This window comes from Ambystoma mexicanum, chromosome 9 (assembly GCF_040938575.1).
Source record: "Ambystoma mexicanum isolate Mex_15411 chromosome 9, UKY_AmexF1_1, whole genome shotgun sequence".
In the NCBI taxonomy this organism is placed as follows: Eukaryota; Metazoa; Chordata; class Amphibia; order Caudata; family Ambystomatidae; genus Ambystoma; species Ambystoma mexicanum.
This window is the reverse complement of record NC_090931.1, coordinates 756334628-756353037: the sequence shown is the minus strand read 5'-3', so window position 1 is coordinate 756353037 and position 18410 is coordinate 756334628. Positions and strand designations below refer to the sequence as shown.

General features: G+C 45.7%; 1 protein-coding gene across 1 annotated transcript in view; it reads left to right on the top strand.

Moving 5' to 3' along the window:
• The window catches only part of TMEFF2 (transmembrane protein with EGF like and two follistatin like domains 2), an 866447-nt gene that overhangs the window by 520839 nt on the left and 327198 nt on the right, over window positions 1-18410 (top strand). Inside the window, exon 6 of the mRNA XM_069615689.1 lies at window positions 12800-12948. Within this exon, the coding sequence (XP_069471790.1) occupies window positions 12800-12948 (149 nt within the window). The remainder of the gene's footprint in view (window positions 1-12799; window positions 12949-18410) is intronic.

The following is an 18410-nucleotide window of genomic DNA, read 5'->3' as shown; positions in this document are numbered from 1 at the left end:
TTGGTCAAATTTAATTAAATATTTATATGGGGTGGGTAAGGGTATAGATTAGGTTAAGGGGAAGTGGGAAGGGTGTGGGGTTCTACACCTTCATTTTAGACCAAAATACATTTGATCAAATGTGATTAGGTCAAATGTGTAACGCTCACCTGATTCTCGCAGAGGCGCCGGTCTTGACTGGGCGACTACCGTATCTTCAAAGGTGATGTGTAGCACCCGGTTCGCTCTTTGGGCTGGACCTCTGTGCACTGTATGCCTGACGTGTACAGTAAGATATCTTAGGTAAGTGAATGCCGAGCTCTCCATCTGCCTCAGGGCAGGGTGCTGTAACCAGTTTCTTCACTGGATAGGTAGCGCAGGCCTCTTGACTTCAGAGGACTGCTGTCCGTCGTTTACTGCACGAACGGTAAGTTTCGAGTCATTCAAATGTCTTTAAAGTCTTTAGTAATGATGTCTCTTGTTTTGCAGGGTTCCGGTGATGGCGGATGACGGGCTGAAGTGAGTTGAAGATGGAGCCCGTGTGATGAATAGAAGCGCCTGGAAGCACGTAAGTAAGCGCTTGTTGCCTGCTTCACTAAGCGCTCTAACTGTCTTTTTATTTTGCAGGTACGAGTTCGGAGCGGCTGCAGGGTGCCGGAATACCCACTGGATTAGATGTGGAAAGGAGTAATGGCACGTGAGTATTAAAGTTCCCCAATGTCTTTAAACGCACCTTGTTTTGTCTTTCAGATGCGGGATGCAGCGCCGAAGGCCTCCGGAGCGTGCGAAGAGTTGGTAAACTTTTGTCTTTCAGATGCCGGAATGCAGTGTGAAGACCTCCGGAGCGCACGAAGAGTAGGTAAGCCTTTGCCTTTCAGATGCCGGAATGCTAACCTGTTCTTTCTTGTCTTTATAGGTGTTGCTGAAGACTGGATTCAGGATGGTAAGCCTTTGCCTTTCAGATGCCGGAATGCTAACCTGTTCTTTCTTGTCTTTATAGGTGTTGCTGAAGACTGGATTCAGGATGGTAAGCCTTTTTCCTTAGGCCCAGGACCGGATGCAGAAGACACGATGAGCGTTCTGCTGCAGAGGTTGCAGAATAACGCAAAGCAAGATTCATCCACCGGGTGTGGTTTAAATAGCCTCCTGTAGTGCTTAGGTGTCTCCTTCCACAGCCACGCCCAAGTAAGAAAAGAGTTCCTGGTAAGAAAAGAGTTCCTGCCTTCCAGAAGAGTTCCAGTGTTCTGAATCTAGGGAGTGGCTCCAGCCCCACCCAACAGGAAAAGTAGTTCCAAACAGAAGAGGATCAGAGGCTCAACTGGCAGGCAAGTAAGCAGCATGGTCTGCTGAAGGTAAGTCCACCCAAGCATTATGAGCCCGGCGCTTCCAGCGCTGGGACTGGGCATATTTATGAGCCTGGTGCCACTGGCGCCAGGACTGGGTCCAAAAGGTCCCAATTGGGACTGGTTGGCACTCGGAACCTGGGTTATGGATCTGCTTCCAAGGGAGATGGGAAAACCCTGACCTTTTGGAAGCAGAGATCATGACAGTACCCCCCCTCAAGGCCCCTCCCAAACCGGGCTTCTCCGGGGGTTTTGGCTTGTCAGGAAATGTTCGGTGAAATCTTTTGATTAGGCGAGGAGCGTGGACATATTCAGCAGGTTCCCAGGATCTCTCTTGGGGGCCGTAGCCTTTCCAGTCAATTAGGTAGAATAGTTTAGATTTGGAGATCTTGGAGTCCAGAATGCTTTTGACTTCAAACTCGAGTTCTCCATCCACTAGGATAGGTTTTGGAGATTTGGTTAGTCGGGTTTGAGGTTGCACGGGTTTTAATAGAGAGACGTGGAAGACCGGATGTATCTTCATGTGCGGGGGCAAGTCCAACTTGACCGCTACTGGGTTTACTATGGTAGTGATGGAATAGGGACCAAGGTATCTTGGGTTGAATGTGCGTGGCCCTTTTAGAGATAGATATTTGGTGGATAACCAGACTTGATCCCCTACTTGATAGTGAGGGGCTTCCTTCCGATGTTGATCTGCTCCTTTCTTGTATTGTTCTTTAGCCCTTTGAAGGTGAGAAACAGCTTCCTTAAAGGCTTGGGTGATTGTAGAATGCAGGTAGTCTACTGCTGGTGTTTCAAGATCTTGGAGGGGATCCAACTCCGAGGTTCGAGGGTGACTGCCGTACAAAAGAAAAAACGGGGTTTTCCCAGTTCCCGAATGGACAGAGTTATTGTAGGCATACTCGGCTATCCAAAGGATATCTTTCCAAGTTTTTTCAGTTTGTTGCAGCATGCAGCGTAAATACTGTTCCAGAGTTTGATTGGTCCTCTCGGTTTGTCCGTCGGTCTGAGGGTGGTGACTGGTCGATAGTCTCACATCAATTTGAGCCGACCGACAGCAACTTCGCCAAAAATGAGAAATAAATTGACTACCTCGATCCGAAATTAGAACCGAAGGAAAACCGTGCAGTCGGACGATGTTTTCGAGAAATTCTCGGGCCAGAGTTGCTGCTGTTGGCAAGCCTTTGAGCGGAATGAAATGCGCCATCTTGGAGAATAAGTCCACGATTACTAGAATCGTATTGTATCCGGAGCATGGAGGTAGATCGGTGATGAAGTCCATAGAAAGCGTATGCCAAGGGCGAGGTGGGATGTCAATAGGGCGTAAGAGGCCTGCTGGTCTTTCCTTTTGACTCTTGTTTTGGGCGCATACTCCACAGGACATTATAAAGTCTCTGATATCTTTTTTCCAAGACGGCCACCAGAAGTAGCGCTTGATCTTTTCTGAGGTCTTGGCTATACCGGGATGACCTTCCATTAAAGAGTCGTGATAACAAGAGATTACTTTTTTCTGTAAATCTGTGCTGGGTAGGTATAATCGTTCTTGGAAATACAATAAGTTGTCCTTTACTGCAAAGTCCTTTCCCTGCAGATGCCAATTCTGTATGTCTGCTGGAGTTACAAGTTGCCTGGCTTTATCCTTAACTTCCTCTATGGATTCTGTGGCGATTACACCCAGAATTCTTTGTTCGGGAATGATTGGTACAGGTTTAGGGTTGACCAAGTGTTCTTCCACTCCCATCCGAGAAAGGGCATCGGCTTTACCGTTCTTTGTACCAGGTCGATAGGTAATTATGAAGTCAAACTCGGCAAAGAATAATGCCCAACGGAGTTGTCTAGAGGATTGGGCTTTTGCGGTCTTCAAATATTGCAGGTTTCGGTGATCCGTAATCACAGTAATGGTGTGTCGGGCCCCCAGCAGATAATGCCTCCAAGCCTTAAAGGCAGACTTGATAGCCAGAAGTTCCTTGTCAGTAATCGTGTAATTGATTTCAGGAGGCGAGAATTTGCGGGACCAAAATGCCACGGGATGCAACTGATTGGTTACCGGGTCCTTTTGTGATAGAACTGCCCCCATGGCAAGGCTTGAAGCATCAGTTTCCACGATGTAGGGGAGTTCGGGGCGAGGGTGTTTTAAGATTGGTGCAGAGATAAATTTAGTCTTCAAATCCTGGAAAGCTTGTTCCGCCTCGGTAGACCATTCAAAACGTTTGTTTTTCTTTAACAAGGCAGTGATGGGCTGGACTATTCGAGAGAATTCGGGGATAAACCTGCGGTAAAAGTTAGCGAAGCCTAACATGCTTTGCACACCTTTTACGGAGGATGGTGATGGCCATTTGAGAACTGCATCGACCTTCTTTGAATCCATACGCACTCCGCCAGGTGATAATATGAATCCCAAGAATTCAACTTCAGTCACGTTGAAAACACATTTTTCCAACTTAGCGAAAAGTTTGTGTTGACGCAATCTTTCGAGGACCATTTTCACGTGTTTCCGATGTTCAGATTCCGATGAAGAATAAACGAGGATGTCGTCAATGTAAACAACAACACATACATCTATGAGCTCTCTGAGGACATCGTTCATAAAATATTGAAAGGCGGCCGGGGCATTGCAAAGTCCGAAGGGCATGACCTGATATTCAAATAGCCCATACTTGGTGCGGAAGGCCGTCTTCCATTCATCGCCCTCTTTTACTCGTACCAAGTGGTAAGCTCCTCTAAGATCCAGCTTTGTATATATGCATGCTTTTCTGACTTGGTCCAGGAGTTCAGGGATCAAAGGTAACGGATATCTATTCTTAACGGTGATCTGGTTCAGGGAGCGATAATCGATACAAGTTCTAAGGTCTCCTTCTTTTTTTGGAACGAAGAACAAAGCTGAAGAAGCAGGGGACTTGGAAGGACGAATAAACCCATTTGCCAGGTATTGATCCAGGTATTGTCGAAGGTGAAGGTTCTCAGGCTCGGTGAGGGCATAAATTCTACTACAAGGAGGAGTAGATCCAGGTATCAGGTCTATCTGGCAGTCATAAGACCTATGAGGAGGTAGAGAGTTAGCCTGATCCTTCCGGAAAACATCTTGGTATTCTAGGTATTCGGGAGGTAACTGGGGAGTCTCTGAAGAAATTGCGGCCAGTGCAACACCAGGTGGAGGGTGACAAGTAGAGACACATTCTGGAAACTGGACCGTTCTTGCTCGCCAATCGATCAGAGGATTGTGTTTCTCTAACCAAGGTATTCCTAGAATAATCTGAAACTGAGGGGCCTTGATCACATCGAACACGATCTTCTCATGGTGTCCATCTTGACTTACTAGCGTCACCTCTTGAGTGGTATGCGTTACTGGCCCGGAGGCTATCTCCGTACCATCCACCGTAGTAATGATGTCCTTTACAGCCTTGGGACAAAGAGTTAGATTCATCCTCAAAACCATTTCATGATCCACATAATTGCCGATGGCACCGCTGTCGACGTAAGCTTCAATTGCATGTAATCGATCCGGATTATCAGGGCTAATGAGGACCATAGGTATCACGAAATGCGAGGTCACGGAACTGGTTTTCACGCTCGGCAAGAGGACCTCTATTCTTGTCGGGCGAGGTCGTTTCCCTGCTCAGAGTTTGTAACTTTGGTAACTGCAGCTCCTACTGCCTTCTTGGCAGGTTTCACCGGACAGTCTCGAAGAAAGTGCCCTGAGTTTCCGCAATATAGGCATAATTGCAACTGTTTCCTCCTTTCCCGCTCCCTTTGTGTTAGAGGACCTTTCAGACCCCCTATTTGCATGGGTTCCCCGGAGTCTACTCCTTTGGAAGGAGTTGGCGGTTTGGAAAATACTCGAGCATCAAACTTGGAACGATCGGCCTTCCTGTTCTGCAGCCTGTGATCTATTTGAACGACCAAGTCTATATAATCCGAACAGTCTTGTGGGGGATTCACTACTTGGGCTAAAACGTCTTTGAGCTCTCCACGTAGACCTCTATAAAACAGCGTAATCCTTTTGTCCTCAGGCCATTGAGTTTCCACTATTAGTCTATTGAAAGATGCAATATAAGCCAAAAGGTCTTGATTACCCTGTCGCAACGAAAGAAGCTCATTGTCCAAGGCCTGCCCCTGTGAATGTCTTGCGAACAGTTTTTTCATACTAAGCTGAAAGGCTTGAAAATCATGGAGAACCGGATCATCTTGATTAACTAGAGGGATCGACCAGTCTGCCGCATTGCCACTAAGGTACGAAAGTACAAAAGCTACTTTTGCTTGATCAGTTGGAAAGGCTGCTGGCCGGCATAAGAAGTGCAACCGGCACTGATTGATAAATACTGCAAACCTCTTTGGGTCACCAGAAAATCGTTCGGGCGGAGCCAGAGGTACATTCCCAGGTAGGTTGATCTGCACTGGATTCATAGAGGATGTTGAAGGAAGATTTGCCCCTGATGCGGGTAACGGGGTCTGTCCGGCTTGTGACTGTAGCACTTGTCTAGCAAGATTGTCTGTTCTCTCCTTGGAAATAATTAGTTCCCTTCTTAGAGCATTCGTTTCCTGACGAGCTGCATGCACTTCTGCCCTTAGTTCCCCAAGTAACCGGGCTAGGGGGTCAGTATCCGAGGTTTCCATAGCGCCTGGGCGAGAGTTTTGCGGTAGGCTTTGCGTTCTGTAACGCTCACCTGATTCTCGCAGAGGCGCCGGTCTTGACTGGGCGACTACCGTATCTTCAAAGGTGATGTGTAGCACCCGGTTGGCTCTTTGGGCTGGACCTCTGTGCACTGTATGCCTGACGTGTAGAGTAAGATATCTTAGGTAAGTGAATGCCGAGCTCTCCATCTGCCTCAGGGCAGGGTGCTGTAACCAGTTTCTTCACTGGATAGGTAGCGCAGGCCTCTTGACTTCAGAGGACTGCTGTCCGTCGTTTACTGCACGAACGGTAAGTTTCGAGTCATTCAAATGTCTTTAAAGTCTTTAGTAATGATGTCTCTTGTTTTGCAGGGTTCCGGTGATGGCGGATGACGGGCTGAAGTGAGTTGAAGATGGAGCCCGTGTGATGAATAGAAGCGCCTGGAAGCACGTAAGTAAGCGCTTGTTGCCTGCTTCACTAAGCGCTCTAACTGTCTTTTTATTTTGCAGGTACGAGTTCGGAGCGGCTGCAGGGTGCCGGAATACCCACTGGATTAGATGTGGAAAGGAGTAATGGCACGTGAGTATTAAAGTTCCCCAATGTCTTTAAACGCACCTTGTTTTGTCTTTCAGATGCGGGATGCAGCGCCGAAGGCCTCCGGAGCGTGCAAAGAGTTGGTAAACTTTTGTCTTTCAGATGCCGGAATGCAGTGTGAAGACCTCCGGAGCGCACGAAGAGTAGGTAAGCCTTTGCCTTTCAGATGCCGGAATGCTAACCTGTTCTTTCTTGTCTTTATAGGTGTTGCTGAAGACTGGATTCAGGATGGTAAGCCTTTGCCTTTCAGATGCCGGAATGCTAACCTGTTCTTTCTTGTCTTTATAGGTGTTGCTGAAGACTGGATTCAGGATGGTAAGCCTTTTTCCTTAGGCCCAGGACCGGATGCAGAAGACACGATGAGCGTTCTGCTGCAGAGGTTGCAGAATAACGCAAAGCAAGATTCATCCACCGGGTGTGGTTTAAATAGCCTCCTGTAGTGCTTAGGTGTCTCCTTCCACAGCCACGCCCAAGTAAGAAAAGAGTTCCTGGTAAGAAAAGAGTTCCTGCCTTCCAGAAGAGTTCCAGTGTTCTGAATCTAGGGAGTGGCTCCAGCCCCACCCAACAGGAAAAGTAGTTCCAAACAGAAGAGGATCAGAGGCTCAACTGGCAGGCAAGTAAGCAGCATGGTCTGCTGAAGGTAAGTCCACCCAAGCATTATGAGCCCGGCGCTTCCAGCGCTGGGACTGGGCATATTTATGAGCCTGGTGCCACTGGCGCCAGGACTGGGTCCAAAAGGTCCCAATTGGGACTGGTTGGCACTCGGAACCTGGGTTATGGATCTGCTTCCAAGGGAGTTGGGAAAACCCTGACCTTTTGGAAGCAGAGATCATGACAAAATGTTTTAGGTCAAATAAACCCAAACCGATACAACACATACTACAGGAAAGTGCAAGTGATATGAGATCAGCCAACAACTGCAGGTCAGTGCAAGAGGTTTGCGGATCAACATGATGCATGGACCATAATTCACAGGCACGTGATTAGAGTGTCCAGCATCCAGAAGGCACTGCGACAGCACCAATGCACGAGTCAAGTGTTATTCGATGATCTTGGTAAGATGTAGACATTACTCAATAGAGCACTTCCTGCCTGCGTTGCTTAACGCCCTTCACCGACACCTCTTTTTCCCGGTGCGAGCCAATGATAGGGCGAAAGAACAGACCTCTGAGCACTTTATGATTTTATGTTCTATGTAACACTCTGCCACATCCCATTCGGTTGCTAGATGGTGCACAGAGTTGTGACGGCAATCCACTTCTCCATAGGAAGTCAGTGTAGGGATTGTAGAGCTGGTATGACATAGTCTCTTTGCTTCAAGTCCAAGACCTGCCCAGTGGCCTTATTGTAGGTTTCCCGATTCTTGTGCACTGAGCTTTTTTTAGGGAGGCCTAAGTACAGACTCTTACAGTACCCCATGTGAGAGAGAACATGACACTTGCCACCTCCACTTTGAGAAAACTCTTTAGGGAAGGTAGACTGTGTTTCATCATTTGATGGTTTAAATGTGATTTCCCAGTGATGTCCTGTTTATGCAGAGCAAAGGAACAGAAATCAAGCATGACAGATAATGCCCTGGAGTGTTGCAGCCAGCACTATTGAACTGCCCCCATGATGGAAGGGCAAGTGAAAGGCAAGGCAGTCTGAACGAGAGAGCCAAAATACATAATCTAAGTTTGCATGGGGTAAGGCATGGGTCTGCAACCTTTGGCTCTGCAGATGTGTTGGACAACAACTCCCATGGTCTCTCCCCATTGACTACGCTGCTTGGGACTGATGGAGGTTGTAGTACAAAACACTTGAAGTGCCAAAGGTTGCATACCCCTGGGTTTAGGCAAACCCAATTGACAATTATTAATACTAGAGAAACAGGTGCACATAGAAGTTACGTTTTTACAAAGATTAGAATGATTAAGTAAAGACATATCTAAGAAGCCCAGATAGCTCCTAAAAGAACAGTGGGACCCGAACCTGCGTTAACCTATTTTGATTTGATTTAAAATGTATATTTGAATATTTTTGGTCTATTTTTCGAATGCACGTTTTATTATATTCAACACAACTTTAAAAAAAAAAAGATTGTATTCCCTGTCATTCCAGTTATGAAAGGACAACCACGTCTGCTTTGCCACGCTTTTAATGATGTATGGCCTGGCTCTTTCAAAGGCAGTTTAGTTCCCTGCAGTAGAAGGCCATGGCAGACACATCCGCCGCCCCGCCCCCTCGATTTCCTATTGCGCTCAAAGCACCGGAAATGGGTCTTGCAGTGGGAAGAGAAGTGCACGAGGCTCACAGTGCATCTACGCTCTGGTGTGAGTGACTCCACATCCGCACTGCCTGTCGATTGCATGAGTAATATGGTGGCCGTGTCGGGCACGTGATGCCAGTCTAACCAACTGGAACGCGTTGGAACTGCTTAGACCGAATGAGAGTTGTCCATGGACATAGCTGCTATAGTTCAGCCTTTTTGGCACAGAAGGAGGTGATTTCATGTAAAAGAATAGCACAGGTTGGCAGATAATCCCAAGTGTTTTTAGATATTGAATCCATTGGCAACTGGAATGGGTGCTTAGCTTGCAGCTTGAGGTATGCATCTGGGCCGAAGGGAGTCAACATGTAACATTAGTTAATTGAAACTCTTGCTAGCCAGTTCCAGTTGCCACAAAGAATCAATAATCATCATTTCAGTCTTGTATGGATTTGCGATCATTTTTATTTCCATTCTGATTGGCTGTTAGCCAAGCGATAAGTGATTTGTTATGAACTGAATAGCTGTCATTTGTCTGATCAAAAATGGGACATATATTTCTGTGTCATGCCAGTGTCCAAGGTCTGCAATTGCATCATCCAGCAGATTATGGTGGACATTAAATATTGATTACTTCCGGGTCCAAAATTAAACATAAATCAGGGATAGCACATGAGAACCTGTGGTTTTCGGCCCTGCAGGAACTGGTGATCCATTGAAAAATTATTCCTCAGATACATGCCAAGCCTGAATAAAAATGATCAGGTGGTGAATCTGTTAAATTTACAAGTGGGTGTTTCAGTGGTGACGCTGGTGACCAGTGATGTATTTAAAGTGAGACTTAATTCACTTTGAATATTTAAAGTCTCAAATAATCTCCTGATTACATAAATGAGAGGAGATACCCACCCGCCATCTCACTCATCCCACACTCAAACATTCACATCCACTCCCACGCAACATTCCCTGAGCCTACATCCACACAGAACTCATCAACATGCTACCTACAGTCATCATGACCATCGGACTAGCAAGCAGGACCCAACATCAGCCTTCCAATTGGCTGAATGTAGAGCTGTGTGTTGTTTGATATGATATGGCATTTATAACACGCCTCTACACAAGTGTTTCTAGGTGCGACAAGACAAGGAGGGGGAACAAAATGAGGACAAAACAACGATCTTACTAGGCATTGTTTCATGCAGATCGCACAAGTGCGGGGAAGAAGGAGCGAAGAAGTGCCAGGGGGGAGGAGAAGGGCGAAGTGCAGGTAACTCAATAAGTACAGACAGCAGGTGGCTCATAAGTGCAGAGAGAAGGGACTGTAGGGATGCAGGTACAGACCCTTAAGTACTGGGGGAGCCTAGAGGCAGTGCGAGGGCAACTGGACATGCAGGAGCCTGGGCCAGAGTTCAAAGGGTAGCCAGATGACCAGTGCATGGAGCTGTTAGAGACATCAGCAGGGGAGAGGAAGTGAGAAAGCAGAAGTAACAAGGCAGGTCCTGAGTTGCTTCTGGAACCAGAGGTGGTCCTGCACACATTTGAGAGACAGGGAGGCTGTTCCAGAGGGAGGCCCCAGCCGAGGAGAGAGATCTGCCTCCAACTCTCTGCTTGGAAAAGGGTCTAACCCTAAGAAAGTTGGAGGCGATGAGCGGAGAGCTCGAGGAGGAAGATGTTTTGGGAGAGAAAGTTGGAGGTAGAGTGGTCCCAGGCCCCAGAGAGCCATTTCCTCAATGAGGGTTGGGTTTCCCTTTGAACACCACTGAAATGTGCCTACTGTCTCCAATAGCTAGGGAGGGGGTCATTGTCTCTTTTGCCAGTGCTCCAAAACCTTCTGATAGGATGCCATCTCCATGACACAGAGACACATCTACTAAGCGAAAATTAACAGTGTCAGCACCGATGTGTGGAGTCTAGGACAATATTGTGTGTGTGGCCTTAGGCTAGGGGTGTGATTAGAGGGTGGCAATCTATCCCAGAAAGCCTAGAAGTGTTCAGATTTATAATATGACCCTGGCTACATGGACTATTTGTGGACCAAAGCAAGATGATATGGCTGGGAGATCAGGCCCCATTGTTTGGAAGCAGGAGACCAGACTTCCTAGCTCTGACAATGTATGATTTGAATTAAAAACTGAAGCATTTTCAATACCAACAGGGTTGGCCTTTGTATAGGCATGGAAAAGGCATATGTCAGGCACTGCCATAGTGTTATTAACTGGCTGTCATTGGTAGCAGCTGCAAAATGGTGTGAATACATGGGCATATAATAGAAGTGCCTGGCAAATGCCTAATACCTATGCTTGTTTTTAACTGGACTTCAGTGAAAAACACGCATTGTGCTTATAAATCGAGTGGCTGAAGGCAGACTTGGTTAAGCCATTTATATTACACCTGTGGCTCACATACAGCTCCAATTAAGTCATTAACTCTCGGAAGACTGCTTTGAAAAAACACTGGCAGGTTCTTTGAGCACATTTGCTGGTATGGCTTGATAAAGCAGGTGCATAGAGAGCCAAGGAGGATATACTTTGGGCGGAGAGGGGCAAGGGGTGGGTTGGGAATGGCCATATAGATTAGCGTGGCCATGGGCAGTCAATTGGTGGGTAAATAACCAAACAACACCTGCAAGCTTTGTGTCCCTCATCATATGCCGTTTCTCCCTAGCTGTACTCTAATGCAATAGTGTTTGCTTATAGCTTGTGCTTTAGCGCCACCTGATAGCCATAGCTATAACGGTACCGTTGCTACCCTCATGTTCTGCTCGCGGATGCCAGTACGGCCACCTGGTTGAACCAGGTGGCTGCTAGGGCACCCGCGAGTAGAACTCGTAGTATGGCGGTACGGTAGCAATGGTGCCGTAGCGATACCGGCGCTGTTGTTGCTTTATCGCCATACTCGTAATGAGGCCTGATGTGTTTGATCACATATGGGTTCTAAAGAGATACATATGTTTATCTCTGAATCTATGAAGTGCAATACCAGATTGTACATAACAATATATTTTTAGCAAAGGGCAAATTAGTGGTCAGTCAGGGTGCATTATTAACTGACAACCTGCTATACCAATACAAGCCAAGAATAAATCATGTAATATCCAAGAGAAGAAGTATTTCTTCTGTGGTGGGGTGGAAAACTACTGAACAAAAGTTGAGAATGGAGAGGGTCCATTTGTTTGTCTTTAGGCCTATTAGCGATGGGGAAAAAAAGAAAACAGAAATCATTAGTTGAGACAAAGGGTGCATCATTTGACGGCTGAAAGTACACATGACAATGGCAAGTACTGTAATAGGCTGGGAGTGTCAAGGACACATAACTTGCATCAGTTTCAGCTTCTGCTTCATTCCTAGTATGCCAGTTACTATTTATGAAATAAATGCTAGTTGATTGAGGCGCTGCTTTGTGGTATTGTAACACATACTGGTGGGTGTTGCTGAAATGGACTTTTCATTGGAAGCACAACATGCAGATGCGTAGGATTGAGGAGGTGAGAGCTGTGTGCAGAGAGGATTTCTACATGCAACAATGTTTCAAATTCTGAAGGCGTACCCCCCCCCCGCCCCAGAAAGTTAATGCTCAGAGAGACACTTTAAATTATTTTATCTAGTGGGAGAAGCAATTTACCAATGGCTTACATTAATAGATGTCCTTAACAGAAAGAAGAATTTTAATTTATCTCACTGAAATCCAGAATTCGGATATACAATCTAAAACAGATTTCAAAGCACATGTTGAGTTAGTATGTTAACATGTTTTATAATATGTTACCAGGACTTTAAGGAACACACTATTAACGATTACCCATTACCTGTCGAAATGTCTCATAATTGTTGACGAAATATTCTTCATTTGCTTTTTATTTGGGCATTCTTGTGGCCAAGAATGTATCATAGTAGCACAATATTCGTTGGGTTTGAGGCCGAAGGCTTTCATTGTATGTGTGTACGTCTGCGTATGTATTACCTTTGCTCTCGGATAGCACTGAACAGTTATGTATTCACCAATACTGTCCTTCTCCTCTAGGTGTGTATGCAACATTGACTGTTCGCACATCAGCTTCAACCCAGTCTGCGCTTCCGATGGTAAATCGTATGATAATCCGTGTCAAATCAAGGACGCCTCGTGCCAGAGACAGGAGAAAATTGAAGTCAAGTATTTGGGTCGATGTCAAGGTAAGGCCCCGTTTATTTCAATAACAGCTCTTTAGCGCCAACCGAGCATCACAAGCCGCAGCTGCATTGACATCCGTCACAAGTCTCTTCCACACTGAGCGCCTTGAATGAGGCGCACGATAGAGATCGCACAGGTCACAATAAAAATGTCATGTTGAACGGATCAAATCGCCCAGGCCTCTTGTCTGACACTAGCACCGTATATAAAGACAAGGAAAGTGCATTATCATGGAGGGTTTATGGATGAAATGTGCCTGGCAAAGTGTGTCAAAGAGACAGAAAGAAACCTGGACGGGTATGTTTTAGAGTCAGCTTTCAGACCATAATTATACGCACATCAGTTGAGATGTCTGAGCAATAGGTTCATTCCAGGTTCAAATTCCAATGAGGTTTGCGTACTTTCTTTTTTTTGTTGTTTTTTTTTTTTTTGTATTATATCTGAGGATATATATTAAGTTCCAGATGCCACTACTGATCTACCTAGAACAATGTGTAAGGGGTGAGGGCGTGGGGAGACACGTGCATGACCCGTAGGATGGTTGGTGTTATGTCTGCGTGGTTACTCCAGAAGCACGGGTTCACCTTTTACTTGTTGTGCTTTAAACCTACCCCCTTGAGGCAGAAAGACAAATGCACGTGCTACAGTGGTGTCATGTGTTTTCACTCGAGACTATAGTAGCATTTCACTGAATGGCACACGAGTTTGAGTCTTGAAGAAGCCTCACACCTAAACAATCAATAATCACACACATACACACATCACACAATGCAGAGATCAGAAAAGCGCAAATGGAAAAAAATAACCATATAATTCCTCGCCGCTTTCTGAATAATAGGGATTTGCAAGTAAGCAAAGTAGCGATACCATCAATACCTATTCAGCCTTTACCATGGGTCTATTTAAATGGTGGCTCGAAAAACAAATGGTCGTTTTCATGATGTAAGCACCAACTAACATTTTAAGACATTGGGCCTCATCTCAAGATTGTCGGTAAGGGATACGGGAACCGGTAACGATTACGTGCCGGACCCGTCATTGGTGGCAGTCATGGCGCAAGTAGCGCCATGACTACCTCCAATCTCGGAATGAGGCCCATTGATCTCAAGTGTCACTGCACTTGAACATTTAATGTCACAATGTTGGCTCAAAGGTGCTTCTAGGAAATGGTCATAGAGAGCCTTTCACTGCCATGTTGGGGCCATATATGGTAGGTGTGAGTATCTAAAAGTGAGTATTATCTATCCAGCAGCTGTTTGAAACACGGAAAGAAGATAATCCTCCCAGATAATTGCTCACATATCCTCCATAACCCTGCAGCTATATGGTGAACTGGCTCAGTACTACCTGCAAACGTGTGCTGCAGATACCAAATCATTCTTTGTCTCTATTTAGTGGAGACACACACATACACACACACATTCAAAAATCATGCAGGCAAACATAATACCTTTCAGATATCTCACACCAAACATGACACCGGTTTATACATTCTCACGATGTGTGGTTCACAACCTGTGATGTAACTTGTGTCTAGGTGTGAGCAAATGCAAACACACAGTAAATCAAGCAAACCTGCATTATTTGAGCCATATAATGTATATAGGGGAACAGAAGGGATGTTTGTATCAGTCCACTGAAAAGCCACATATGGCTTTCCTAGGGACGAGGAGCATTCGAGTATATCCCAAGGTCTTTAATTTCTATAACACAAATTGATGTAACCTTCCTTCCTATTAGTCTTCAATAAAAACAGCAGTTTGGGTTACCCTTCATGCTGCAACCATCTGCGTGCACCCTGTTCCAATGTTTGAATGAGGGCACAGGCAAGATATGTTTTACCCCTCAGGAATCGATGAAATTATTACCAGTAGGTGCATTTTCTACTGCACAGATGAGATTCCTTATTGCAAGTCTACATCCCTTGTCAAAAACACCCTGACTTTTCAAGAGCAGATTTTCTTAACACCTTTGATTATTTGGTCAGAAACGAGGGAAGCAAATGGACCATATTCGAATCGAAATCATTTACCACTAAGTCATTAGAGTGCTCATTCGCAAAATCAGATATCAGCGATAGCAAAGGATATACACTTATGGAAGGATCTCTTTCTGTTTATAATTTCTTGCATCATGAACACATGGTAGAATGTCTTTCATTCTCTGTTTTCTAGAGCTTTCTGCAGTTTTTGATACTGTTTCTCACTCTATACTTTACTGTATACTTTACAATGGCATCCCTCTTAGAGAAGCACTATTAGGAATTCATTCAATTCGTAGCTGTCCTCAAGATTGTTTTTCTTTTTTTATGGCAAGGCACACCCTCTGTCCCTACTTCACTCTCACATGAGATCTGCTATGGTCATTTTGACGTCCTATTCTCTTCTATACATATATTATTTCACTGTCATCAGTTTTGATAACATTTACTTTTAATTCTCACTGTCATGCTGATGACATTCCAATCTAGTTTTCCATTTGCTCTTAATGCTATTCAGAACCTTTCAGAGAGTCTGTAGTCAAAACATGAATTGGGTGACATTACGCCTTAACCCATCCAAGCTTGAGATTTGTTCTTCTTCTGCCTCTAATATCCTTCCTGTCTGTTATTAATTTCCTTTCTTGCAGCATCACGACCACCTTCTACCTCGGTTAAGAGATATGGGATACTGTTTCACTCTCAACTTTCATTTCAGGAACCAAAATGCTGCTATCTTTGGTTCTTGCCACATCCAGTAGCTTAATAGTAAGAACATACTGTAATTCCTCCCTCACCTTTTAATGTACCAGAATATTGTTAAAGACATTTGCTCTTGATGTTGTCCTTCTCTTTGTTATGTTATGTTATTGTAATGTGTACAGTGCACAGTAACCCGAAGGTATCTTGGCGCTAGAAAGAGAGTAACACCAACATAAACCAGTCTCTGTAAACTAGAAAAAAAAGTCTTTATATCCCCTCTGAAAGCCAAATGATTTGGCAAGATTTTTATAGTCAGCGGCAAGTCATTCCAAATCTGGGCAGCAACAAATGAAAATGCCCGCCAAATGATGCGCGAGCGGTGGAAAGTGGGCACGCATAACGGAATGGCCGTAACCGAGCGTAGATGTCGAGTTGGAAGATACCGTGTAAATTTGGCCTGAAGGTATTCAGCCCCAAATCCATGTAAGGCCCGATGGACAATGCACAATGACTTGAATTTGACACGCTGCACCACCGGAAGCCAATGTAGTGCACACAGTACCGGGGAGATGTGAGCCCCGTAAAGTGACCCGTTGCTACCCGGGTGGCCAGATTTCGAAGACGCTGCAGCGGTTAGATCAAACTCTAGGGCTGAGACAGGTATAAGGAATTACAGTAATCCAACCGGCAGAGCATCATGGCCGCAACCAACGGTGGACGAAGGGTGGTAGGTATCATGGGAAGCACCTTTTTTAGTGTTTTAAAGTAAAAATGACCTGCTTTGCACACTGCAGATACTTGGTCATTGATGGAAAGGGAGGCCGCAAGAATCACTCCCAAGTTCTTCGCCTTAGTCACTTTGACCAGAAAAGGGCCAAGAGAAGAAGTCCAGAAAGAAGACACCCAAAGTGAAGGATCAGGAGGGGCACCTATCACCATAATCTCCGTCTTGTCTCCTTTCAACTTCAGCCAATTACAGCTCATCCATTCTCCAGTGGTTGTCAGGCATTGATGAAGGCACGACGACATCTCATCCTGATCAAGATCTAAACGGATCAGGATCTGAGTGTCATCGGCGTCAGTATTACACCGGACACTGAGGGAGCGGATGAGATAGACCAGAGGCCAGATGTAGATATTGAAGAGAATGGGAGACAAGGTGCAGCCCTGTGGAACCCCACAGGTAAGGTGGCAGGAGCCAGAGAAAAACGGAGGAAGAGAAAACACCTGGGTACAATGGGACAGAAAAGATGAGAACCAGGCCAGCACCTGACCAGAAATAACAATCTGAGCCAAGCGAGTCAGTAGGGTGCGGTGGTCCACGGTGTCAAAAGCCATTGACAAATCTAAAAGAATCAGGGCACCCATGGGCACCTACCAACCCCCGCCCCCTCCATCAGCCAGCATGGCCATGTCATCCTGAACCGATACCAGGATGCTTCATGATGCCCTCTGTGCTTATGCATGTTCTGGTAAGTCAGAATCAGGAAGGGGACAAAGCAGTCATGTTACAACTTGAATCTTATTGAACGAAAGAGAAGAAGGCCTATTATCTCCTTACCTCTAAAGGGTATCTTGCCCCTATATAAAGTAAAAGAATAAATTGTTCTCATAAGTAAGTCTTACAAACCTAACACAATCCTCTTGCTCAAAGCCTAATCAAACCTAAGTTCTGACCCTAGCACTAATAAAACTATTAACACAAATGTGACCGGAGCAGGCCTGTAAAGGGATATCATCTCAACCAATGAAATGGTGGCTGGCTTCTGACCCCCACCCAAATGTCTCTCTGTTTGCTTCCAGGCCCTGTTCCTGGTTGTACAGTTCAAAGTTCAAGAATACATTTCTCTTTATTCTTCCTCATCTTTTGGTATAACAGTGTCTGACCCTTGCAACTGAGCCATGATAACTCTACCCTGGAGTGTAGCTTTTCTCACCCCAGCTTGTGGCTGTGTATCTCTCACTCTGCCCTGGAATATAGTTTCTCTCACTCGATCTTGCAGTCGTATATCTCTCTCCCTTCCTTTGGGTACTGCTTCTCTCACCCATCCTTGGGGTTCTGTTTCTTCCATCCCAATTTGGGTTTTCCCGGAAACCTTTGCCCCACCTCGTATTGAATCTCTTACCCCGTCTCTGGGTCTTTTGGCCTTCTTCCCACATTGGGGTCTCTGATCGCTCATCCTACCTAGGGGTCATTTAGCTTTCACCCCACCTAGGGATAACTGGTCTCTTACCCCACTTTTAAGTATGGCCGGGTCCCTCTACCTTCCTCCCTGATCCCTGAAACAACCATGTGTGTTGCCTATTGTAGCACCGTTCCTCGGAAAGGCTATCAGTCGACTGACACAGAACAGTAGTTTGGCTTCCTTCTCGGTTTTCTGTGTTTGTTCATTTGTTCGGCTCTCTTGGGCGACGCTTGCTGGTTCATTGGTGCCATTGACTGAGAACACGGTCAACCACTTCTAGGGTGGTTGGGATTTCTCTGCTCGTTCAGTGGACCTTGGCTGGCTCCAGACCATCTCAGAGAGCAGCGTTTTGCAGCCTGCTCTGGTCCTCTGAGTGACAGGCCTTCTGTGTTGGTCTGCTTCTTGTCTCTGCCATCCAGGAGGATGTCTCCTATTGCAGCACATTCAGCTGGATTTCCTTTCCTTCTCTCCTGGTGTCGCTCGTATGACATCTTTATGTTTGAGGTTGAAATGAGTTTGGATAATCTTATGATCCTGTGGTTCTCGTAATGAGTGTCTTACTAAAGGGTGACTTAATGAGGGGCAAAGCACCACAGGC